Source organism: Dipteris shenzhenensis, chromosome 24 (assembly GCF_047967505.1).
Source record: "Dipteris shenzhenensis isolate YYH24624 ecotype China chromosome 24, Dip_SZ_1.0, whole genome shotgun sequence".
NCBI lineage: Eukaryota > Viridiplantae > Streptophyta > Polypodiopsida > Gleicheniales > Dipteridaceae > Dipteris > Dipteris shenzhenensis.
Window position 1 is genome coordinate 10,125,651 of NC_141619.1, and position 20,631 is coordinate 10,146,281.

At 46.9% G+C, this 20,631-nt stretch overlaps 1 protein-coding gene across 1 annotated transcript in view; it reads left to right on the plus strand.

Annotated features, from left to right (window-relative positions):
* LOC147886197 (NAD(P)-binding Rossmann-fold superfamily protein) overlaps positions 1–20,631 on the plus strand; it is a 76,985-nt gene that overhangs the window by 4,459 nt on the left and 51,895 nt on the right. Inside the window, exons 2-5 of the mRNA XM_087395377.1 lie at positions 11,762–11,836; positions 11,945–12,058; positions 12,426–12,554; positions 19,440–19,508. Coding sequence (XP_087251503.1) covers positions 11,762–11,836; positions 11,945–12,058; positions 12,426–12,554; positions 19,440–19,508 — 387 coding nt within the window. The remainder of the gene's footprint in view (positions 1–11,761; positions 11,837–11,944; positions 12,059–12,425; positions 12,555–19,439; positions 19,509–20,631) is intronic.

A 20,631-nucleotide genomic window follows, 5' to 3' on the forward strand; every position in this document is an offset into this window, starting at 1 on the left:
TCGAAGAGATCAAGGGCCCATTTTTTCCTTGTAGAGGCTGAGAGAAGGGGAGCGGTGGACTGAAAGGTAAAACGGAACATCTGACGGAACTGTAAGTTTGGTCCCAATAGAGGCTGAGAGAAGGGCAGCAGAGACTGAAGGGAAAAAGGAACATCTGACGTATCTATAGATGCTGTAGCAGATGGAACAACAGACGGAACAGATGCTGCAGCAGACGGAACAGCCGAGGTGGCAATTGACTGAGGGTCCAAGGGAAACAAAGGTGATGAAAACGAAAACGATGGCGTACCAGCAGAACACACAGGAGGCAGACCAGTGGAACATACAGGAGGTAGACCAGCGGAACACGCAGGAGGCAGACCAGTGGAACACGCAGAAGGCGAACCAGCAAAAACAACAGGAGAACACTTAGAGGGCCAACCAGAGGGTGGACCAACAGAACACGTAGAGGGCGAACCAGAGGACGGACCAGCAGAAACAGCAGCAGGAGACGTAGACAGAAAAGGAAACGATGGCGCAGAGACTTCCTGCGCCATCTCCACACACACACACACACTTTTTTTGTGGTGAAATCATTGATTGATTATATTATATGAGTAGCAACCTCAAAGAAAGGTTCTACAATTACATCAGCTGAAAATTTCAGTATATGCCAAAAAGACCTCATGATCTATGCAGTGGGTTTTCAAGCAATCAAAGAAAGATTGCTGCAGAGAACGCCTAAAAAAGCCAAACAGAGAGAAAGTAGGATCACCAAAGACTTTACAATTCCTATATGTCCATAAAGTCCATAGTGCCCAGTAGCGAACCCAAACGAAGAAAAGATGAAACTCCGGTCTGGATGGATGAAACCCAAATAGCCAGAAGAATTTCCCAAACGGAACAGATGGGAATCTCGCTCGTAGGTGCTGTCGAAGCAGATCAAAAAACTCACGAGAGCACGGACAATGCCAAAACAAGTGAGGCACAATCTCCGAAGAAGCAGAACATCTATGGCAAAGTGCAGGAGCAATGTGTCGATGAGCTAGTAGCTGTCCAGATGGAAACACTCCCAAAAGAACTCGCCAAAAGAAAACCTGTTGCCGAAGTGGTACTTTATAGGCCCAAAGTTGCTGTAATCTTTTCCTCCACCACTTGGTTGGGCGATGCATTCGCCAAACAAAATCACCTCTCTTTGAAACCCAAGGTCGAGGCAAAAGGATTTTATACAATGCAGGTACAGTAATTTGAGATAGCCTCGAAGGATGAGAAGAGAACCCTGGAGAAGTCAAAGTCCAATCTTCCAGTCGGTCCTGGAGTTCCAAAGGAGGAATCGGAACAAAGGGCGAAAGCATAGAAGTAATTTGTCGCCACAAAGGACGATAATGAGAGCCCAATCCATATGTAGTGGCTGCTAGAGAAAAGGGGAGCACAGTACCAACATCATCTATAACATCAGCAACCGAGGTGATGCCTTTAAATGAGACAAAGTAGGAACGTCGAGGTTCCTGTAAAGCCAAGGGAGGCTAAAAGACTTTCGATCAGTGAATGCTTTCAGCTCTCAAAGAATTCCCAAGCAAAGATTGCCGTCCATTCCATTCCAGATGAGAAGGAACATGCTTCCAGTCAAGAAGCAAGATGTAACCATTTTAATGACGTTGCTTTTCATCTGAGGCCAGTAGTATGTTCCACTGAGTAACCTATGGGCAGCATAAGGAACTACATGATGCTCTTCTATCAAAAGACGTCGAACATTCTTGTCATATGTGGTACACAGACGCGATCTTGATAATACAGAAGGTCGTCCGTATAAGAATAGGATGAGAAAATCTTCTGTTCGGAAGTCGAAGGTTGATCTTTTGAAAGAACTTGTATTGCTGTGCCGAAGTCTTTATCATTGAAATACTTCCCTTTTTTTGAATGAATTCGGAACATCCAGAGATAATGTAGAGATTACCATAGCTGATGCTAGAGTTAACCTGCTGAGAGCATCTGCAACTACATTGCATAGTCCTGGAATGTACTCAATGGTCATGTGAAAGTTGGCCAAAAACTCAACCCAGCATGCTTGTCGACCGTTCGTGACTGGCTGAGTAAAGATATACTTTAAAGAGTGATGGTCTGTCTTGACCACAGAGTCGGCTCCCATGAGATAATGTTTCCAAGAGCGATAAGCATGTACAACGGCAAGAAACTCATCATCATAAACCGGGTATCGGGTTTGGATATCGGAATGTTTATGGCTGTCAAAAGCAATAACTCTGCCTTCTTGCATCAAGACTGCTCCTGTGGCGATGTCGGAAGCGTCGGTCATGACCTCAAATGAAAGGTTTGGGTCAGCAATAGCCATAACTGGTGTGGTAGTGAGTGCTTGCTTGAGTTGTTGGAAACTATACTCTGTTTCAGGAAGCCACTGAAAACAGCTGTGCTTTTCAATAATTCGGACATAGGAGCTGCGATTTCGGAAAATTGATAGACCTTTGTATGGTAGAAGTTTGCCAATCCGAGAAAAGAGCGGACATCATGAACATTCTTAGGAGTAGGCCAGTTTCGGATTACCTCGACCTTCTTGGGATCCACAGAGATGCCTTGAGCTGAAATAACATGTCCCAAATATTCGAGTTGGGTCTTGAAGAACTCACTCTTCTCAATGTTGATGTAGAGAGAATTTGCGCGGAGAACTTCAAAAACTTGGTGAAGATGTTGTTTGTGCTCATGTAGGAATCTACTGAAAACGAGGATGTCATCGAGGAAAACAATGACGAACTTATCGAGGAAAGGCCTGAAGATGTCGTTCATTAGTGTCATGAATGTGGCCGGGGCATTGTTTCACCCAATAGGCATGACCAAACGTTCATAGTGTCCATACTTTGTTTGAAAAGTTGTCTTGTACTCATCGCCTTCTCGTCTGCGAATTTAATGATAACCTGAACGAAGATCAATCTTTGAGAATTGTGTTGTGTGTAGAAGTTGATCGAAGAGGTCATCGATGCGAGGCAATGGATACTTGTTTTTTATAGTAAGCTTGTTGAGGGCTTGGTAGTCGATGCAGAGGCGCATTGACTTATTCTTTTTTTCCACAAGTAGTACATGAGATCCGAAACGGCTGCGATTGGGCCGAATGTGACCTTTGTCGAGTAGTTCGGTCACCTGTCTTTGGATTTCTTCATTTTGAGTGTAAGAAACCCAATAAGGAGGTTTCGACGGTGGATTACTGCCGGGAATAAGTTCGATTGGGTGATCCACTGGTCGTCGAGGTGGTAACTGCTTTGGCAATTCCTGTGGAAAAATATCCAGGTAGTGTTGGAAAAAAGGTTGGTTGAGGTATTCAGGAGGATCCTTTGTTGGTGTCTTCTCTACTGTCGTAACCAACAGAAGTGAAGTCTTTACTGGACGTTTACGAACCCACTTCTTTACTTGTAGGGCAGAGGCAACTGAGGTTGAAGGAGAGTCCCTAGAACTAGTTAGCTCAATAAGTTTTCCTTGGTGGACAAACTGGATAGTATGGCTGCGAAAACTGATTGATGGATCATAGTCGTAGAGCCACTGTTGTCCAAATATGACATCGTACCGAGAAAGAGGCATGATGTCGAAGTTCAACTTGTCCGTATAATGTTGGATGCGAAAAGATAAATTTTTTATCCTGGTGTTGCACAAGAAGGTAGTTCCATTTGCGAGTTCAATCTGATAGTCCATGAGTCTAGGACTGGTGGTCAACCGAAGTTTGTCGACCATAGAACTAGCTAGGAAGTTATGAGAGCAGCCACTGTCGATGAGGATAGTGACCGTTGTTCCACGAATCAATCCTTGAACACAAAGTACTCGAGTGGCCAGGGAAGGTTCGGGGTTGCTGGCAAGGCTCAGGTGGATGGTATTTGCCATTCGAACAGCTTTGCCTTTCTTGTCTTGTGCTGGGGTAGCATCTTCTGTTTGGGAAGTGCTAGGTTCCATATTGGAATTTTGCTTTGGTCGCTTGGGACAATCGAACCATCTATGGTCGCCTGTACAGATGGTTTCCCTTTCCACTCTATATTTTCCTCTCTTTTTGATTGAAAAAAGAGATTGCACTCTATATTTGCTGGAGTTATTCTTCTTGTCAGTGGCCGCACCTTTATGTTGGGGATGACGGTGATGACTTTGTGAAGAAGAAGAGGCGCGATCCTTGGAGGAATGCTTCTGTTGGAATCCAGCATACGATTTTTGAGACTTGTGGGGATCTTAAGACTGTCGCTGACCTTGATTAACCGAGTTTTTTCTTAACATGGGGTTATCTTGAGGGCGAACACCTTTGGCCATAGTAGAGTTCAATGTTTGATTAGCACTTTGCTTCCCTGTGTTTTGGAAATCTGTTATGCGCTCTGCGTAAGCAATAGCGCCAGCTGTGGTGGTGATGTTTGCTTTAAGGACATCAATGCGTAACGAGGGATTTAGGCCTGAGATGAAAGCATGAAGGCGATCATCCTGAGTTAAACCATCAATCTCCAGCACCAATGTGGTGGACTGAGAGATATAGGAAGACAGGGATCCTGTTTGTTCCAACTGTCTGAGTTTTGAACGTGCTTGGAAGTCCGCATTGGCAGGTATGAACTGCTTACGGAGCACGTGTTCAAAACGTTCCCAGGTTAACATACTTTTGCCGTCCTTTAAGCGTCTTTGCTACCATAGGAAAGCTGTATCCTTAAGGAGGGAGGCTGCCAAAGCAATCTTTTTGCCTTCCGTGAGGTCAACAGTATCAAAGTACATGCGCAATTTTGCGAGCCATTGGTCAACTGTTCGGTGATTGCGTTGACCAGTGTAGGCTTCCGGAAGTTTAATGGAAGTTTAATGTCAAGTCTTTTAGTTTTGGAAGCTTGGAGTAAACACTAGAGGGCACGGAGTTCAGTGTTTTCCACCTCTGGTGGGAAGGAGTCCACATAGTCATCTGGTTGCGTCACGTCATCCTCTGTATGTGTGGTACTGCGAGAATCTTGGAGTTGGATTTTCTGGACCAAGTCGGAGATGCTGTTCTAAAGCTGGGAAATTTGAAGTTGAAGTAGTGCTTCGCCTTGTAAGTTGACTTCAGGGGTCTTTTTTGGACTTGAGTCGCTTATTTCCGGAGAGGCTGCACGCGAGCGTTGCGACATATCTGAGGTCCCCGTGAGAAAAGCACGAACCTGCACTCTAGTTTGTACCATTCTTGGAAGAAGATTCGGGCTGCTCCCTGAGGTTGCTCATGTTGGAGGGCGTAGGAGAAGCAGGATGGAACCAGCCGTGGAAATCTGGTAAAGGAGGTCCTGTTTGAGGTAACACTGGTGATGCCGAAATGGGTGTTACTGCTTGTGAGAGTATAGGGGTAGGTTGCAGAGTCCACGGATCTGAGAAGGGATAAGGAGCTGCTGTCGGAAGTGGAGGATATCCAGGAGAAGGAGTGCCTTCAGAGTGTAAATACTGTCTTGGGGAAGGTACAACTTGTATAGGAGGATATCTGGGAGCTGAAGGAGGTGGAGAGTACCCTGGAGATGCTGAAGCTGAGGGGTAAAAGTCTCTCCAAAGATGGACAGCAAACTCGTGAGGAATATCGGGTTCTGGGTATCTTCGTGTCTCATGGAACACAACTTGGACTGTGCTGAGGAAGTAATGTAACTGAGGTGCCTCACACAGAAGGTATAGGATGTGGTCCAAATCACTAGGAGGGCACGTGACACAGAAGACCCACGATGCCAAAGCTCCGAAATTTACCCCTCAGCTTCAGCATCTCCAGGGTACTCTCCACCTCCTTCAGCTCCCAGATATCCTCCTATACAGGTTGTACCTTCCCCAAGATAGTATTTAGACTCTGAAGGCACTCCTCTTGGATATCCTCCACTTCCGACAGCAGCTCCCTATCCCTTCTCAGATCCGTGGACTCTGCAACCTACTCCTGTACTCTCACGAGCAGTAACACCCATTTCGGCATCACCAGTGTTACCTCAGACAGGAACTCCTTTACCAAATTTCCACGGGTGGTCCCATCCTGCCTCGCCTGCCCCCTCCAACATGAGCAACCTCAGGGAGCAGCCCGAATCTTCTTCCAGGAATGGTACAAACTAGAGCGCAGGTTCGTGCTTTTCTCATGGGGACCTCAGATATGTCGCAACGCTCGCGTGCAGCCTCTCCGGAGATAAGCGACTCAAGTCCAAAAAAGACCCCTGAAGTCAACATACAAGGCGAAACACTACTGCAACTTCAAATTTCCCAGCTTCAAGAGAGCATCTCCGGCTTGGTCCAGAAAGTCCAACAACTCCAAGATTCTCGCAGTACCACACATACAGAGGATGACGTGATGCAACCAGACGACTATGTGGGCTCTTACCACGAGAGGTAGAAAATACTGAACTTCGTGCCCTCTACCGTTTACTCCAAGCTTCCAAAACTAAAAGACTTGACATTAAACTTCCGGAAGCCTACACTGGTCAACGAAATTGCCGAACAGTTGACCAATGGCTCGCAAAATTGCGCATGTACTTTGATACTGTTGACCTCTCTGAAGGCAAAAAGATTGCCTTGGCAGCCTCCCTCCTTAAGGATACAGCTTTTCTATGGTGGCAAAGACGCTTAAAGGACGGCAAAACTGTGTTAACATGGGAACGTTTTGAACACGTGCTCTGTAAGCAGTTCATACCTGCCAATGCGGACTTCCAAGCACGTTCAAAACTTCGACAGTTGGAGCAAACAGGCTCCCTGTCTTCCTACATCGCTAAGTTCACCACATTGGTACTGGAGATTGATGGTTTAACTGAGGATGATCGCGTTCATGCTTTCATCTCAGGCCTAAATCCCTCGTTACGCATTGATGTCCTTAAAGCAAACATCACCACCACAGCTGGCACTATTGCTTACGCAAAGCGCATTACAGATTTCCAGAACACAGGGAAACAGAGTGCTAATCGAACACAGAACTCTACTATGGCCAAAGGTGCTCGCCCTCAAGATAACCCTAGGTTTAGAAAAAACGCGGGTAATCAAGGTCAACGACAGTCTCAAGATCCCCACAAGTCTCAGAAATCGTATGCTGGATTCCAACAGAAGCACTCCTCCAAGGATCGAGCCTCTTCTTCTTCACAAAGTCATTACCGTCATCCCCAACATAAAGGTGTGGCCACTGACAAGAAGAACAACTCCAGCACAAAAGGACTTTGTACCATCTGTACATGCGACCATAGATGGTTTGATTGTCCCAAGCGACCAAAGCAAAATTCCAATATGGAACCTAGCACTTCCCAAACAAAAGATGCTACCCCAGTACAAGACAAGAAAGGCAAAGTTGTTCGAATGGCAAATACCATCCACCTGAGCCTTGCCAGCAACCCCGAACCTTCCCTGGCCACTCAAGTACTTTGTATTTAAGGATCGATTCGTGGAACAACGGTCACTATCCTCATCGACAGTGGCTGCTCTCATAACTTCCTAGCTAGTTCTATGGTCGACAAACTTCGGTTGACCACCAGTCCTAGTCTTATGGACTATCAGATTGAACTCGCAAATGGAACTACCTTCTTGTGCAACACCAGAATCAAAAACTTGTCTTTTCGCATCCAACATTATACGAACAAGTTGAACTTCGACATCATGCCTCTTTCTCGGTACGATGTCATACTTGGACAACAGTGGCTCTATGACTATCATCCATCAATCAGTTTTCGCAGCCATACTATCCAGTTTGTCCACCAGGGAAAACTTATTGAGCTAACTGGTTCTAGGGACTCTCCTTTAATCCGAGTTGCCTCTGCCCTACAAGTAAAGAAGTGGGTTCGTAAACGTTAAGTAAAGACTTCACTTCTGTTGGTTACGGCAGTAGAGGAGGCACCAACAAAGGATCCTCCTGAATACCTCAACTAATCTTTTTTCCAGCCCTACCTGGATACTTTTCCACAGGAATTGCCAAAGCAGTTACCACCTCGACGACCAGTGGATCACCCAATCGAACTTATTCCCGGCAGCAATCCACCGTCGAAACCTCCTTATCGGGTTTCTTACACTCAAAATGAAGAAAGCCAAAGACAGGTGAACGAACTACTTGACAAAGGTCACATTCGGTCCAATCGCAGCCCTTTCGGATCTCATGTACTACTTGTGGAAAAAAAGAATAAGTCAATGCGCCTCTGCATGGACTACCGAGCCCTCAACAAGCTCACTATCAAAAACAAGTATCCATTGCCTTGCATCGATGACCTCTTCGATCAACTTCTACACGCAACACAATTCTCAAAGATTGATCTTCGTTCAAGTTATCATCAAATTCGCATACGAGAAGGGGATGACTACAAGACAGCTTTTCGAACAAAGTATGGACACTATGAATGTTTGGTCATGCCTCGACATCGACTTATCACAGAATTCCTTGTTCTTTGGCGAGATCTGGACGACTCCGACACTACTTGGCAATCTGATGAAGACTTACAGCAGTACCCTGACCTTTTACAGCAGTATTTTCAGAATTTACTGTGATATTTTCTGCATCAGTTCATTATCTCCACCAGGGTCTTATTTTAAGTGGGAGGGGATGTCACGATCTATGACGTATTCCTTTCTTTATATCTAGACTTATGGATGGTTTGATAAATGGACACTTGTGGAAGGGTATGCCCTTTCGACGGGACACTTCCTATGAGGCACAACCCTTCACAAGAGACATTCTATGGAAGAGACACTCCTATTGTAATGTATCCTCTCATCAAGGGTCACACCCTTCACAAGGGGTACACACCTCTTCATGCAAATACACTTTGGAGTACACACCTTTTCATGTGTGACTCTTCACTCTCTATATAAGAGAGGCCCAATTGTATGGATGACACACTACAACTACACTACAGACACTCAAGCAATACAAATATTCCTTGTTCTCTGCTATTTCAGTCTCATTTCTGTTCCTTAGCACATTTCTAAATATAGTAAATCTAGGATTTCTTACATAAATGATAAACTTGTAACAGGGAGAAAGCCGACTTACTCTCTCTCTTGCCCACTACTACCTGAACTGAGAGGATAATGTGCCCAAAACGCAAGTGGAACTGTGGAATGAGTGTGAGAGTCTGAAGGAGGAATATAATGGGCCTCTGAAGAGGAAAGAATACTGAAATAATGTCTTGCTTAAAGGGCTGACAGAGTGAGGGCCTTGGTTGCGGGTGCGCCTGCCCCTAGTGAGGTTAGCTTAGGAGAGGGTTGGAGCCTACCGGGGCATTCGTGACTGCCAGGGGCTGGTGATGTGTCCAGTCACCTTTGAGGCACTTCTGGCTTGCGCATTGTACTTGGAGGGGTATGGGTCAGATCAGGGCTCATATGGGCCTGTTTGCCGCCATCCTGGCAGCCCATTGGAGGTGCATTAGAGGTGGTTATTCCCAGAAGGGGCTGTAGGACAGATCGCGGATGTTCAGGGCTTGCAAAGGGCCTGTGTGTTTGCTGCAATGGCAGCCCTCTTTGCTGTGCCTCTTGTAGGCTTTTATAAGGGGGCCGTGCATGGGGCAACAAACCCGACCTGCTTGGCCAGGTTATCAGCCCCCAGCAGCCTGTATATACTGAGCTGGTCGGCCCAGTTAGGGCTACTTGGTCAGCCCTCTTGTACCAGCCGACTGGGCGGGGGGAGAGGCCCCCTTCTTAGTGTTGTATCATCTCACCATTGGAGGTTTTGCCTGCAGTTCTGGCCACTTCTGCCACATGGCATCCCAAATGGTATGGTACTTTTTTTGGCCCGACTGACTGGGCCAACTAGGTGGCCGACCACAGGCTGGGACTATAAGTAATCCCCTTTCATGCTGGCTTCTGCTGCCCAAACACGTGGGTCCTCCTGTGCTTCTTCCCTTTATTTACATGGCCGTGTATATGCTGCCCATACACCAGACCTTTTTGCCGCAGTCCTGCCAGCCTATCTTCATGCAGCCTTTGCTGCCCGTGTCAGTCTCTCTACTGGCCACCTGGCGGCCCTGTGTGGTCCATATCCAGCGCTATTTGCTGCTCATATGTCAGCCTATCTGCTGTCACGTGGCGTCCCTGATGTTGGGCTATATCTATGTTGATCTACCTAGGTGGCACCAATACGATGTACACATGGAAGCATTTGAATACCCCCATCATACACGGGTCCTTTGCCCCTTTGCCGTCTTCATATGGGGGCTCTCAAGTGTAGTGACTGTTCCAGGCTTCCGCATGGCTTGCACCTCCAAGTCTAGCTTAATATCTTCTTTGAACAATTAGAAACCTAACTGTAGGTACAAACTCAGAACCACCCTTTAATGCGCTACCAAAACCTTGTCATGATCAGACACCAAGGTACAATCGATAGGTTCATTCAGCTGCCCCCCTTTGAAGGCTGAACTCTGTAAAGTACAAACCCTGATCCTCTCAGTAAACATGGCCTTGTTCTTACTGTCATCTGAGTAAGTTTTACTATCCTTCATCCTTACAAACGATCTTAGATCTTCCGACCATTGCTCAATGTTGACATGAGCACTGTCACTTCCTGGTTAGCATATGTAATCCTTGGGCTACTCGAGGTAATACCAGGTTTGCTTTCTGTTTACCAGGCTTATCTTCCTTGGGTTCATCCACCTTTTTCTTTTGACCAGCCGTTTTCTTCTAGCAATGTTTCACAAGTTATCAAGGCATGTCACTGTAGTAGTACTTTTTCTTCTTTTTGCTTTCCCTGGCTGAAGGGTCCCTGTCCTCGGAAGGTTCGTCGACTTCTTCTGGGATCTGTCTTTCGTGACTATCCATTGGCTTTCCCTTTGCCCTTGGTGGTAGCTATGAAGGTTCGTCAACTTCTCCTTGGGTCTGACTTTCCCTTGGCGTTCCCTTTTCCCTTGGTGGTAGCTATATATGCCTTCTTGTTGCCATCTTCCTCAAACAACACCTGCCTACCCTTCTCTTGGATCAGAGCTCCTCAAATGTCGATGGCTTGCCGCTTGAAATCTCTCCATCTGCTAGGGTTGTCACTAATCCATTGAGGCTCTTTGGCAGCTTGCTAACCATGAGCATGGCCCTGCTGATTACTATCCACTTTTTGATCCTTCAAAACTGTTACCTTGATGAGATTGTCGGTTACCCCTCTCTTAACTTCATCTGGAACATGAACAGCTGATTTGGAGCGTCACGATCCCCATATTCATTGCCTCATATAAATCACACAAAATTGTCCAAGCTTAATGCCGTCACCTCCATGTGTATGTGTGATAGCACTGAGTTTGTTACCTTTCCTATGATTATTGAGAGTGCCTCAGCGTCTCTGAGTATCCAGCCTTTGACCTCATCCGAATTTGCAGCTTTCACAAATTCGCCTGTCACATCCACTTGAACTTTTCTGGTCTAGAAAATAAAGATCCAGAGCCACCTAATTGCACATGAATCGCCAAAAGAGTGGAGGAGAAGCATGAGTTGGCCCCATCCAACATACCCACCTTACCAAAATTAGGGATCAGCATGTGGGATGCCATTGTCACACTGTGAGATTAATTGCAAAGAGAACTATGATTCATAAATGTACAAACTTTCTTGTCACACCCGATCAGAAGTCCACTTTCGTCTTCTGTTGAAGTCGATCTCTGAAATTGGTAGGCTTGATCACCAAGGCTTTCATATCATGTCAAAGAATCTAATCGTGTTCCAAAGCTAGCCTTGATACCATGTTAGGTTGGAGTCAAGAGCTGATAACATCTCTATTATCACAAGAAGTTGTTCGCTTTGTATGAAAAATTGCAATCAATATGGTCTTTCCAGGATTTCATGCACTGTCACTCATTGAGATATTGCTTTCTTTTTTGCTGTGTAGCTGCAAGAGTATGCAGGTCGTATTTTATCTCTTTCCAAAACGCTGGTGCAACCAAGCAGACGACAGAAGATCGAGGTCCTTGACTTTGCTTCCTAGTAGTTTGTGAATTGAATTATACCAAATTTTGTCTTTCTATTATAAAAAGTGATTATGGATGTGTTGAGACGGTGTTAATATTTACAGGACATGAGCTCTGAAGTGGTTGAAAGCAATCCTTACAGTAGGCTGATGGCCCTTAAGCGCATGGGTATAGTGGACAACTACGAACTGATCCGGAGCTTCTCAGTTGCTGTTGTGGTATGGATGAATGTGATTTGTAAAAATTGCAACAAGCTTCTCTGCTTGAATTAAACATAAATTTGGATTTTTATGAAGGCCTTCGAACAAATTTGTGGTAACTATGGTACTTAGTGCTAGTATATAACATATTTCTTTAAAGAAGGGTAGATACTAGAACATTGTGTTCTGAGTTCTCTTTTTCAGCATGCATCCTAGTCATGTTCTATCTGTTGGTAAAAGGGCATCTCTCTCTCTCTCTCTCTCTCTCTCTCTCTCTCTCTCTCTCTAGCTCACTTTCTCCTCATCTTTTATACAATTGTTGTTTCTTCTGCAGTGCAACTCCAGTATGCAGTATCTGTCTTGCAATAACAATCTTGAAATTCAGGGTGTAGGTGGCGTGGGGAGTGTGGCTGCTGAAATGCTTACCAGGTGTGGTATTGGCCGTCTCCTGCTTTACGATTATGACACTGTGGAGCTAGCAAACATGAATAGGTTATTTTTCCGACCAGAACAGGTAGGCACTACATTTTGGCTGTCCATAGTGTTGTAACTTTATGACTTAGGTCTCGATTAGCTCTCTGGCAGCTTATCAACAGTAGTTTTTATGGTAACAGCCTCATATATAATTATGAAAACAAATGATGAAATTCAAAATTTCAGGGAAAAAAATGATGAACTTCAAAATTTGCAGATTAGGAACTCTTATGGAAGTGAAGCAATCTCCATACAATTGAATTAATATCTGTGCTGTCTCTGTAAAGGTTTGCAAGTTTTTCTATACTACGTCCAGTTGGAGAGGCCTGACTGGTCTGCTCTTGAATAGGATTTCTGAAGGAAGTGTTTGCCATCTGTATGTGAGGTAGTACCGCATCCACCGTGGTGCCCACAATGATAGCCAATGCCTCAGCATCTTGTATCTGCTAGGCCCTCATAGAATAGCATCTGCTGGTACAGTCACCGCCGGGGTGGACCCCGTCATTGGAGTCACTGTGGGCTGCGGTATTAACTCCCTGCCCGCCGCAATCTCCCAGCATTCCGTCAACAATAAGTGGCTCCGAATCTTCATTTTCCACAATGGGTAATTGGTCCCATCGAGCTTGCCCATCTCACCAAAATTAGGGATCTGATATTTGTTGGCCATGACAATGAACTGAAAGAGGTAAAGTTAGATGTTGTACACTTGCCTGAACCTGAGCCTGGGTACAATCCTTTAGACACTTGCCTGAACTTGAGCCTTCCACTTGGGTAAATCCTTTAGACGCCGAAGTCAATTCCCCTGAGAAATGAATCAAGGCCGTCCTTGAGCAATGTCCTTGCCTTCAATCTCCACTTCCCATGAACTTCCGTTAGGTTACACACCGAAGTGTTTCACTACGAAATCAAACTTCTTTACTTTTGTGTACTTCACAACCATATATGTGTGCAAACCAGTAAATAGACAGTGCTCCAAGAAAGATATAGAATCCACAATGGCATATTTCCGTCCAAAACCAGACACAAACGAAAGAGTTGCAGAGTCTCACCAGATTGTCGTCCTTTGATCTTACCAAAAGCTCTTCTACTATCTGCTTGGCACCTCTAGATCTTTGAGCCCGCGTGCTCCTTTGAGCTTATGTAGACTCTCTGTCGAGTGATGCCTCTACCTTGCTGCCCGGGTAGTCTGCCTAGGTGGGCAGCTTCTCGAGCTAAGTCTGCAGCTTTGTGTAGCTTCTTGTATTCCTCCTCCACCTCTTGGATATCGGCCCAAGGGAAGCCCTGCTGCTGCTCCTTTTGCTCTGGAAGTTGCTGCTCCAAGTGATGCAAAACGAGGCCTAATGGACCTCCTTTTATAGGCCCCAAGGGCCCTTCAAAAAACCAACCAGCCAGCCCTTATTTGGGCCAACTAGCTAGCCGATTGGGGTGTAGAAAGGGGTAGGGGACAGATTGGAGAAAGTGGGGATTGGGGAGAGGAAGGGAGAGAAGGAAACTTTATCAAAGTTTTCGAAAGACCGATGGGTCTATGAGACTGTGAAAAATCTTGATACAAACAAGATGTGTGGGTGGAGCTACTAAACGAGCATCCACTCCAGTGCAGAATGCAAATGATAAGTGCTGAGTGCTACATAGTCATGTCAGAATGATGATCATCTACACAACACTAACATCCTCATCATCAGAGCATCGAGGTTGACGAGGTAGTGAGGGCATAAAGTCAGAGATAGAGTGCTGGCGGTTGCCCGCGGACGTGCTCTTGTGTCGTCTCCTGGTCGTAGCTCTGCATCTGATAAGGGCTACGGTTACCCCTGTTGGTGTAATCCGTGCATCAACCCTCTATCTGAGCTGTCGTGTCATTGGCTCTGTGTCACGATCGTGGTGTGGAAGTCCGCATGGTCTGGTTGGAAGAACTTAGGGATCGAGCTCTGAGAAGAGTCTATCAAGGAGGTCTGCTCCTATCTCTGTGATCGAAGTAGATGCTCGCGGTGTCTGATTGCCTGGTTAATGAAGGCGGCTAAGCATTTTTTGTCTAGAAAGGAGAGAAAGCGAGACAATATCCCAGAACTGTCTCTGAAGAGGCAATAAAAGCATCCTTGAATCTCATAGTATATTGGGCATCTGAAAATGAAATGCTCCTCCGACTCAATCTCCTGTATGTCACATAATGTGCATCTGCGTCTCTCCCTGGGCAAACCCTCAGCCCTGGCACTTTCTATGCAAAGTCTATGTGAAGATACCCGAAACTGCCCAATAGAGATCCTCAGTGAGTGGGGTAGGTGGATTTGCGTATATCCTGATGGGTCGATAAAACCCTCTGCTGTGATATGTAAATAATGATCCCTATGGAAGCTGAGCTTCATTGGAAGCTCGCCCTCGGTCCCAACCAGGTCCCGAAAGTGTGTAGTTGCAAAAGATCCTCACAAATGACCTAGTTGACCTCATGAGAGAGAGAGAGAGAGAGAGAGAGAGAGAGAGACATAGAGTTTATTAATGTCCATGGGAGACCATAGGTCTATGGGACAACAAAGAAACCTCCAAACTAATACAACTGATTTAGGAGAGCACAAGGTCCGATCCCAAGGTTGAGGCTTAGGGGCAGACCTGCAAGCTTGTGTACCACTCAGCCCTTTCCTACCTTCCTTCCGCCTTCTTTCTGCTCTTTCTCTCGTCTCCCTGAGGCTGGAAGACACTTGCACCCTGCTAAGAGCTTGGTTAGGGGATAGGCGCGAGAATTGAGCTCGCCCCTCTGCCACAAATAGTGGGCACTTGGTTATTGTCTTCTTTTTGTTTGCTATTTCTCATTTTGAAGTTAGCTGCAGTGCTTTTCTTGTGTTTGGAGTCTTTTCTGGTCCCCACAGGCGTAAGCAAGCACTCAGAAGCAAAGGGTGTGCCTAGGGAAGGCCAGAGGGACAATGTGTTGAATGTGAAGCCTTGAGGCTGCTTGGGTACAGTTTGCTAGGCAGCCCAGCTACTGCTGGCACGCTTTTCAAGGCAGTGTACGGCTATAGGCACGAATTTTGAGATAGTTTATGGCACATTTATTGCAGTCCGTACAGCCATACGGATCTGTACAGACCTGAGGCATAGTCCTCGAGGTTGCTGTACTGACTCCTTGGCACGTATTCCAAGGTAGGTACGGTTCCCAAGGTGACCTGTGGCTGGTTAGTAGCAAGGTTCGAGGCTCGGATCCCAAGGTCGAGGCTTTGGGTAGACCTGCAAGCTTGTGTACCACTCGCCCCTTTCCTGTCTTCCTTCCACCTTCTTTTTGCTCTTTCTCTCTGGCATTTCCATTCAGAAGAATTAAATAAATATCGAAAGGGGCGCCAAGGCATTTGGGGCCAGTGGGTGTATTGTGTACTGTTTTCACTGAGCAGGGGCATTCTAGCCTCCCTCCCACCTGAAGGGCCACTAAAGTAGCCCCTTTCCCCCCCTTCATTACAGCCATCCCCTCTCATAGAATTTAACCAGCTGCTACGCAAGGGTGCTGGGACATCAAGGTGATGCTGATCAGCCTGTTAAAAGAAAGGGGTACTCCTAAACAATACTCTCTGGCTGCCATGACTGTTCACCCTCTGTAATCCCTTTCCATCTAATGAGGTACTCAATGTATACCTTGTTGCGGAGTACTCGATCTCTGAACCCCACAATGTGCTCAGGAATACAGAGGATGTGACCCTCCTCATCCATGGGTGGCCAGTCAGGTAGGACATGCACATTCTGTCCCACATGTGGTTTCAGCAAGGAAACATGGAAAACATCATGGATCTTGGAGGTACTTAGCCCCAATTGATAATGCTACCTCTCCAACCTTGCTGATGATCTTGTAAGGACCGTAATACGTATGAGCGCTTGCCCCCGCCTAGCTCCCTCTTGCCCCCCTCTCCCTTTCCGCCTTTGCTCCCCCCTTGAGCACCTTCTTCTCCCCCGGGCCGTCTTCTCTCCTCCTCCCCCCCGGTTTTTCTTCCCCCCTTCCCCATCGGCGGTGATTCACTGCCCCGCCTCCCGTTCTTCTTTCCCCCTTCCCTGTCGCAGCTTTTCGCGCTGCCCCGCCCCTGTTTTCTGCCATGCTGGCCGCGTTTCTGAGCTGGAGTCCCCCGCGAGCAGTGTGGGGGCCATTTCTTGAAGCTGAGCAGCCCCCCGTGGGGCTCGACGGACCTAGAGGACACATACCCGCTTCCGACCCGCTGTGTCCCCTCCAAGGTGCTGGCTGACAGCCACCGTAGCTGGACCGCCTTTGCTCGCATAGTTCGAGGCTGTGGGAGCACCTCGAGGAGCTGTCATGGCAAGTTCAGTAAGTAGGACAGCTGGTGGAGTCTTTGGAGCCAGTTTAGGACTTCGAGGAGTTGGTTCTCACCGCCTTTTGCAGCTCAACTTTATCCCAGCTTCGATTCCCAGCCAGTCAAAGCCTTTTTTGAGACCGTCAAGCGCCTGGGCATCCTTTTGCCTTTGTTCTCGACGACCTTTCTTTCTCTTTTCCTTTTCCCCCTTTTCCACCACCCCTCTGTTGGAATGGTCACCTCCCCATCTGTAAGCCCGCATATGAGGAGAGCATGGGGGAGGCGGACCTAGGGATGTATAGACTGACCACATGGGCAGCACATGAGCTGTCATGTGGACAGCACAAGAGACCTTGTGCAGGAAAGATGGCGGGGGCATGTAGCCCTAGATCTGGCCTGGCAAGGCGGAAACTTAGAGCAGGCGTACGGCCTGCAACAGGGCCCTGTGAAGGGCGCGATGACATCAGCAGGGTACGGACCCACTGTATGGGGCTGTACGGAGGCCTACTGGATGGAAAACAGGGCTGTTGGAAGCCTGACAAAAGGCGGGATCTGCAGTGGCCAAAGGCACCTGCATGGCAGGGCCTTTGTGCCTTGTATGGAGCCTGCAACAGGCCGGGAACAGGGCCAGCAGGTGGGCAGAGTGCCTGGGCCTATGGCAGGCTGCCACGTGGCCAGGTGGGTCTGAAGAATAGCCCCCAACCAGGTCGGTTTACAGACTGGGGGGGGGGGCAGACTGGTCAGCCCAAACAGACCAGCCAGTCAGCCCATTTAGGGCTGGCTGGTTGGTTGGTTCAAGGGGGCCTTGTGCCCTATAAAAGGAGAGGCCCTGGGCCTCATTTCACATCCAACATTCAGCAAGAGCAGGAGCAGACAGGAGCAGCCAGAAGCCACTCCCTTGGGCTCACACTGGGGGTGGTGGAGAGTGGAAGGTGTGCTGCAGACTGAGCTCCCTAGAGGCTGGACCTTGGCTGTCTTCCAGGGCAGCAAGGTGTTGTGATCATATATATTCTGGAGCAGCCATTCACAAGGTTTGGAGCAGTGGAACAGCTATCTTGGGGCCTACATTCAGGAGGACCAAAAGGACCTGTGTGCTGCAGACAAAGCTTAGCAGGGGCTGCCTACCTAGGCTGACATTCAGGGCAGCAAGGTTGAGAAGAACACTCTAGACAGAGAGTCTACATATGCTCGAGGTGGAGCACGTGGGCTCAGTGATCTAGAAGTGCTTGACATCTAGTAGGAGAACCTTTTGGTATTGTATCGTGTCCTACTTTGTGGATGGACGGAAATATAAAGTGTTGCTTCTATATTTGTTTCTGAGCATTTCTATTTACTGGCTTGCACATCTATGCACATAAGTTAAGAAGTTTGTGATTTCACACTCCACACTACACTGTGTGAGCTTGTGGGCAATACTATTAGTCTTCCGCTGTGTGTACCCTCTGCTGGGTAATTTCTAACACCCTCTCCCTTCTCTTGCAGCTTCGGGTTAATTGCTTACGTCTTGGAGAAAGAAAGCTTGGCAGTGACATTTGTTTGGCCAGAAGGGCTCAGTGGCAGCACCTTCGACCCCCCCAGCTGTCAAGGTTTTACTCTCCTCAGTACAAGCAGCAGATCAGAAAGCAATTTAGTCTCTCACGCACAAGACAATATTGGGCCGAATAGTAGGGCTCACCCCTTCCAAGAGCTAGATCTGCGATTGGTTACAGGCAAGCTTAGCGATAGAGCGGAACCACATCCAGGAGGTCATTCCTTCTCCAGCTGCGCTCGTTTGACACCACCCAGGCACTAGTTGAGCAGAGCCCCATCTATCTTAGCCCACACTTGGTTTTTCTTTCCCCCTAGTACCACGACTGTAGGACATGGACTCGTCCTACCATGTGCCTCGCTTTCTAGTGACGCTTCGTTTCCAGGACTTCCCCCTTCCATTGGCAGAGCGTTTGGCACGGTACTGGAGTTCCCTCCAGAGTTAGCCCCATTAGTAGTGACAGACGACGAGGGGTCCCCAGATTCTGACTGGTGATAGAGCTAAGAGGACCCAAAGTCCATCCCGGAGTAGATCCTTCTTGAGACTCTTGAGGGGGATGAGCTACGTTAGAGGATTGAGATCTTCTCTCAAACCCTACGTTCACCCCTCTATGCTTTCCTTATTTGGGGGCTCACAGGTGAGGAGGTGACCAACCCTGATCCAACAGCCAGCCCATCTGCCCACTACACTGTCCTGCAATACAGGCCTGCACAGCAGCCCATGCAATTGCGGCTCTGCACCATGTCTCTACCCTCTAGATGCGTCCCTGGACCCTGGCTCTTTCAGCCCGACAGCCAGCACTGAAGATAGACATATTTACAGCCCTGAAGGAAGACTGTAGGCCAACCACTCTGATGGGTTTGCCAAAGATGAGGAACACGCCAGTTATCTAGGTGCCAAGCAGGTGCTATGAAGTTTGTGAGAGCGGGGAGGGAATATAAGAGAAGGAACAAGTTTGGACATATGAGTTTCAAAATTAAACGAGACTACTTAATGACTTCGCTTTGAATTGATCCTGAATAAGCAAAGCAAGGTAGATGTTTCATTGTAGTGTCAGATTGGTTTTGTGCTTTTGACACATAAGTCTTCTCCTAATGATAACTATCGATGCATATTGCAGGCTGGCATGACTAAAACAGATGCGGCTGTGCAAACTTTAGCAGACATTAATCCAGATGTCATCCTTGAGGTCTGATAAAATTTATATACAGTTTTATATTGGTACTGGATGAATTTTTAAAAAGCAGGTCCTATCATATGAATAGTTATAGTTCAAGCTAGATTTTTTACAGATCTTTAAATGCTTTTTTAAAAATACCATCTAATTGTCTACTATGTACTTTATACTTCTCGGATTGCATTCCGTGCAGAATCTAGTTGATTAAGCAGAAAGATTATCTTACTTATATGGACTAAAAAGGACAGTGAATTTATAGTATAGTTTGGCACTAACTGCTTGGAATTGGGCAATTGTAGACATAATTGCATCTTCAATATGTGCATTTGTGTTTTTGTGAACACCTTATTGTAAGTGTTACACTTGAAGGAATGCACATATTCATAGGAAGGTAGTGCTTGGCAGTTTCACACCATTAATCAGGGCCACTTCTTTGGAACAGACAGAGTATCAGTGCCACTCTTCTTTTGGAGATAGCGCTTGGCAGTTTCACCTCTGGATTAATCAGGGCCACATTCTTTGGAACAGACTTAGATTAAGAACATGTAACAGATTACGCTAGCTCGGCAGGAACCTTGTTATTGACATATGAATGAATGTGCCACCTGCTGCAAATGACCATTTTACAGGATGGAAGTTCAAAGCATTCTTTCTCCTATTTGCTTGATAGCCTTCCAAACACCTTGTTTCCTTGTGTTTGCATATGTGTTTCTTTTGGTTTCTTGTTTTTGCTTTGTTCCGTGATGTGAGAGGTGACAGCAAGGGATTTCATGAGGTAATTAATTACGTTGGAGTGCCTGCCCCCCGGCCCCCGTGCACGGGTGTGGAAAACAAATGAATCCACCTGAGGAGGGCCATCGTCGGTCTAGATCATATATATGATACGATCATGTATCCTACCCATGTCCAAGAGTGCCTGGCCAGTTTATGTGATTGGGGCTCGTCTATCTGCGGAAACTCGGGACATACCTGCCTCGTCTAGATCAACATCGGGTAGTAAGATAGAATGATCGCGAAAATCCAAAAGCGATACCTAATGTGTGCCTCTCCTCGCACTGAAGTCCACAACAAGGAGAACTTCCCCACTGTGACTTGAGAAATCCATGATGTCTTGGTATATGGCTGTGTATGGTGA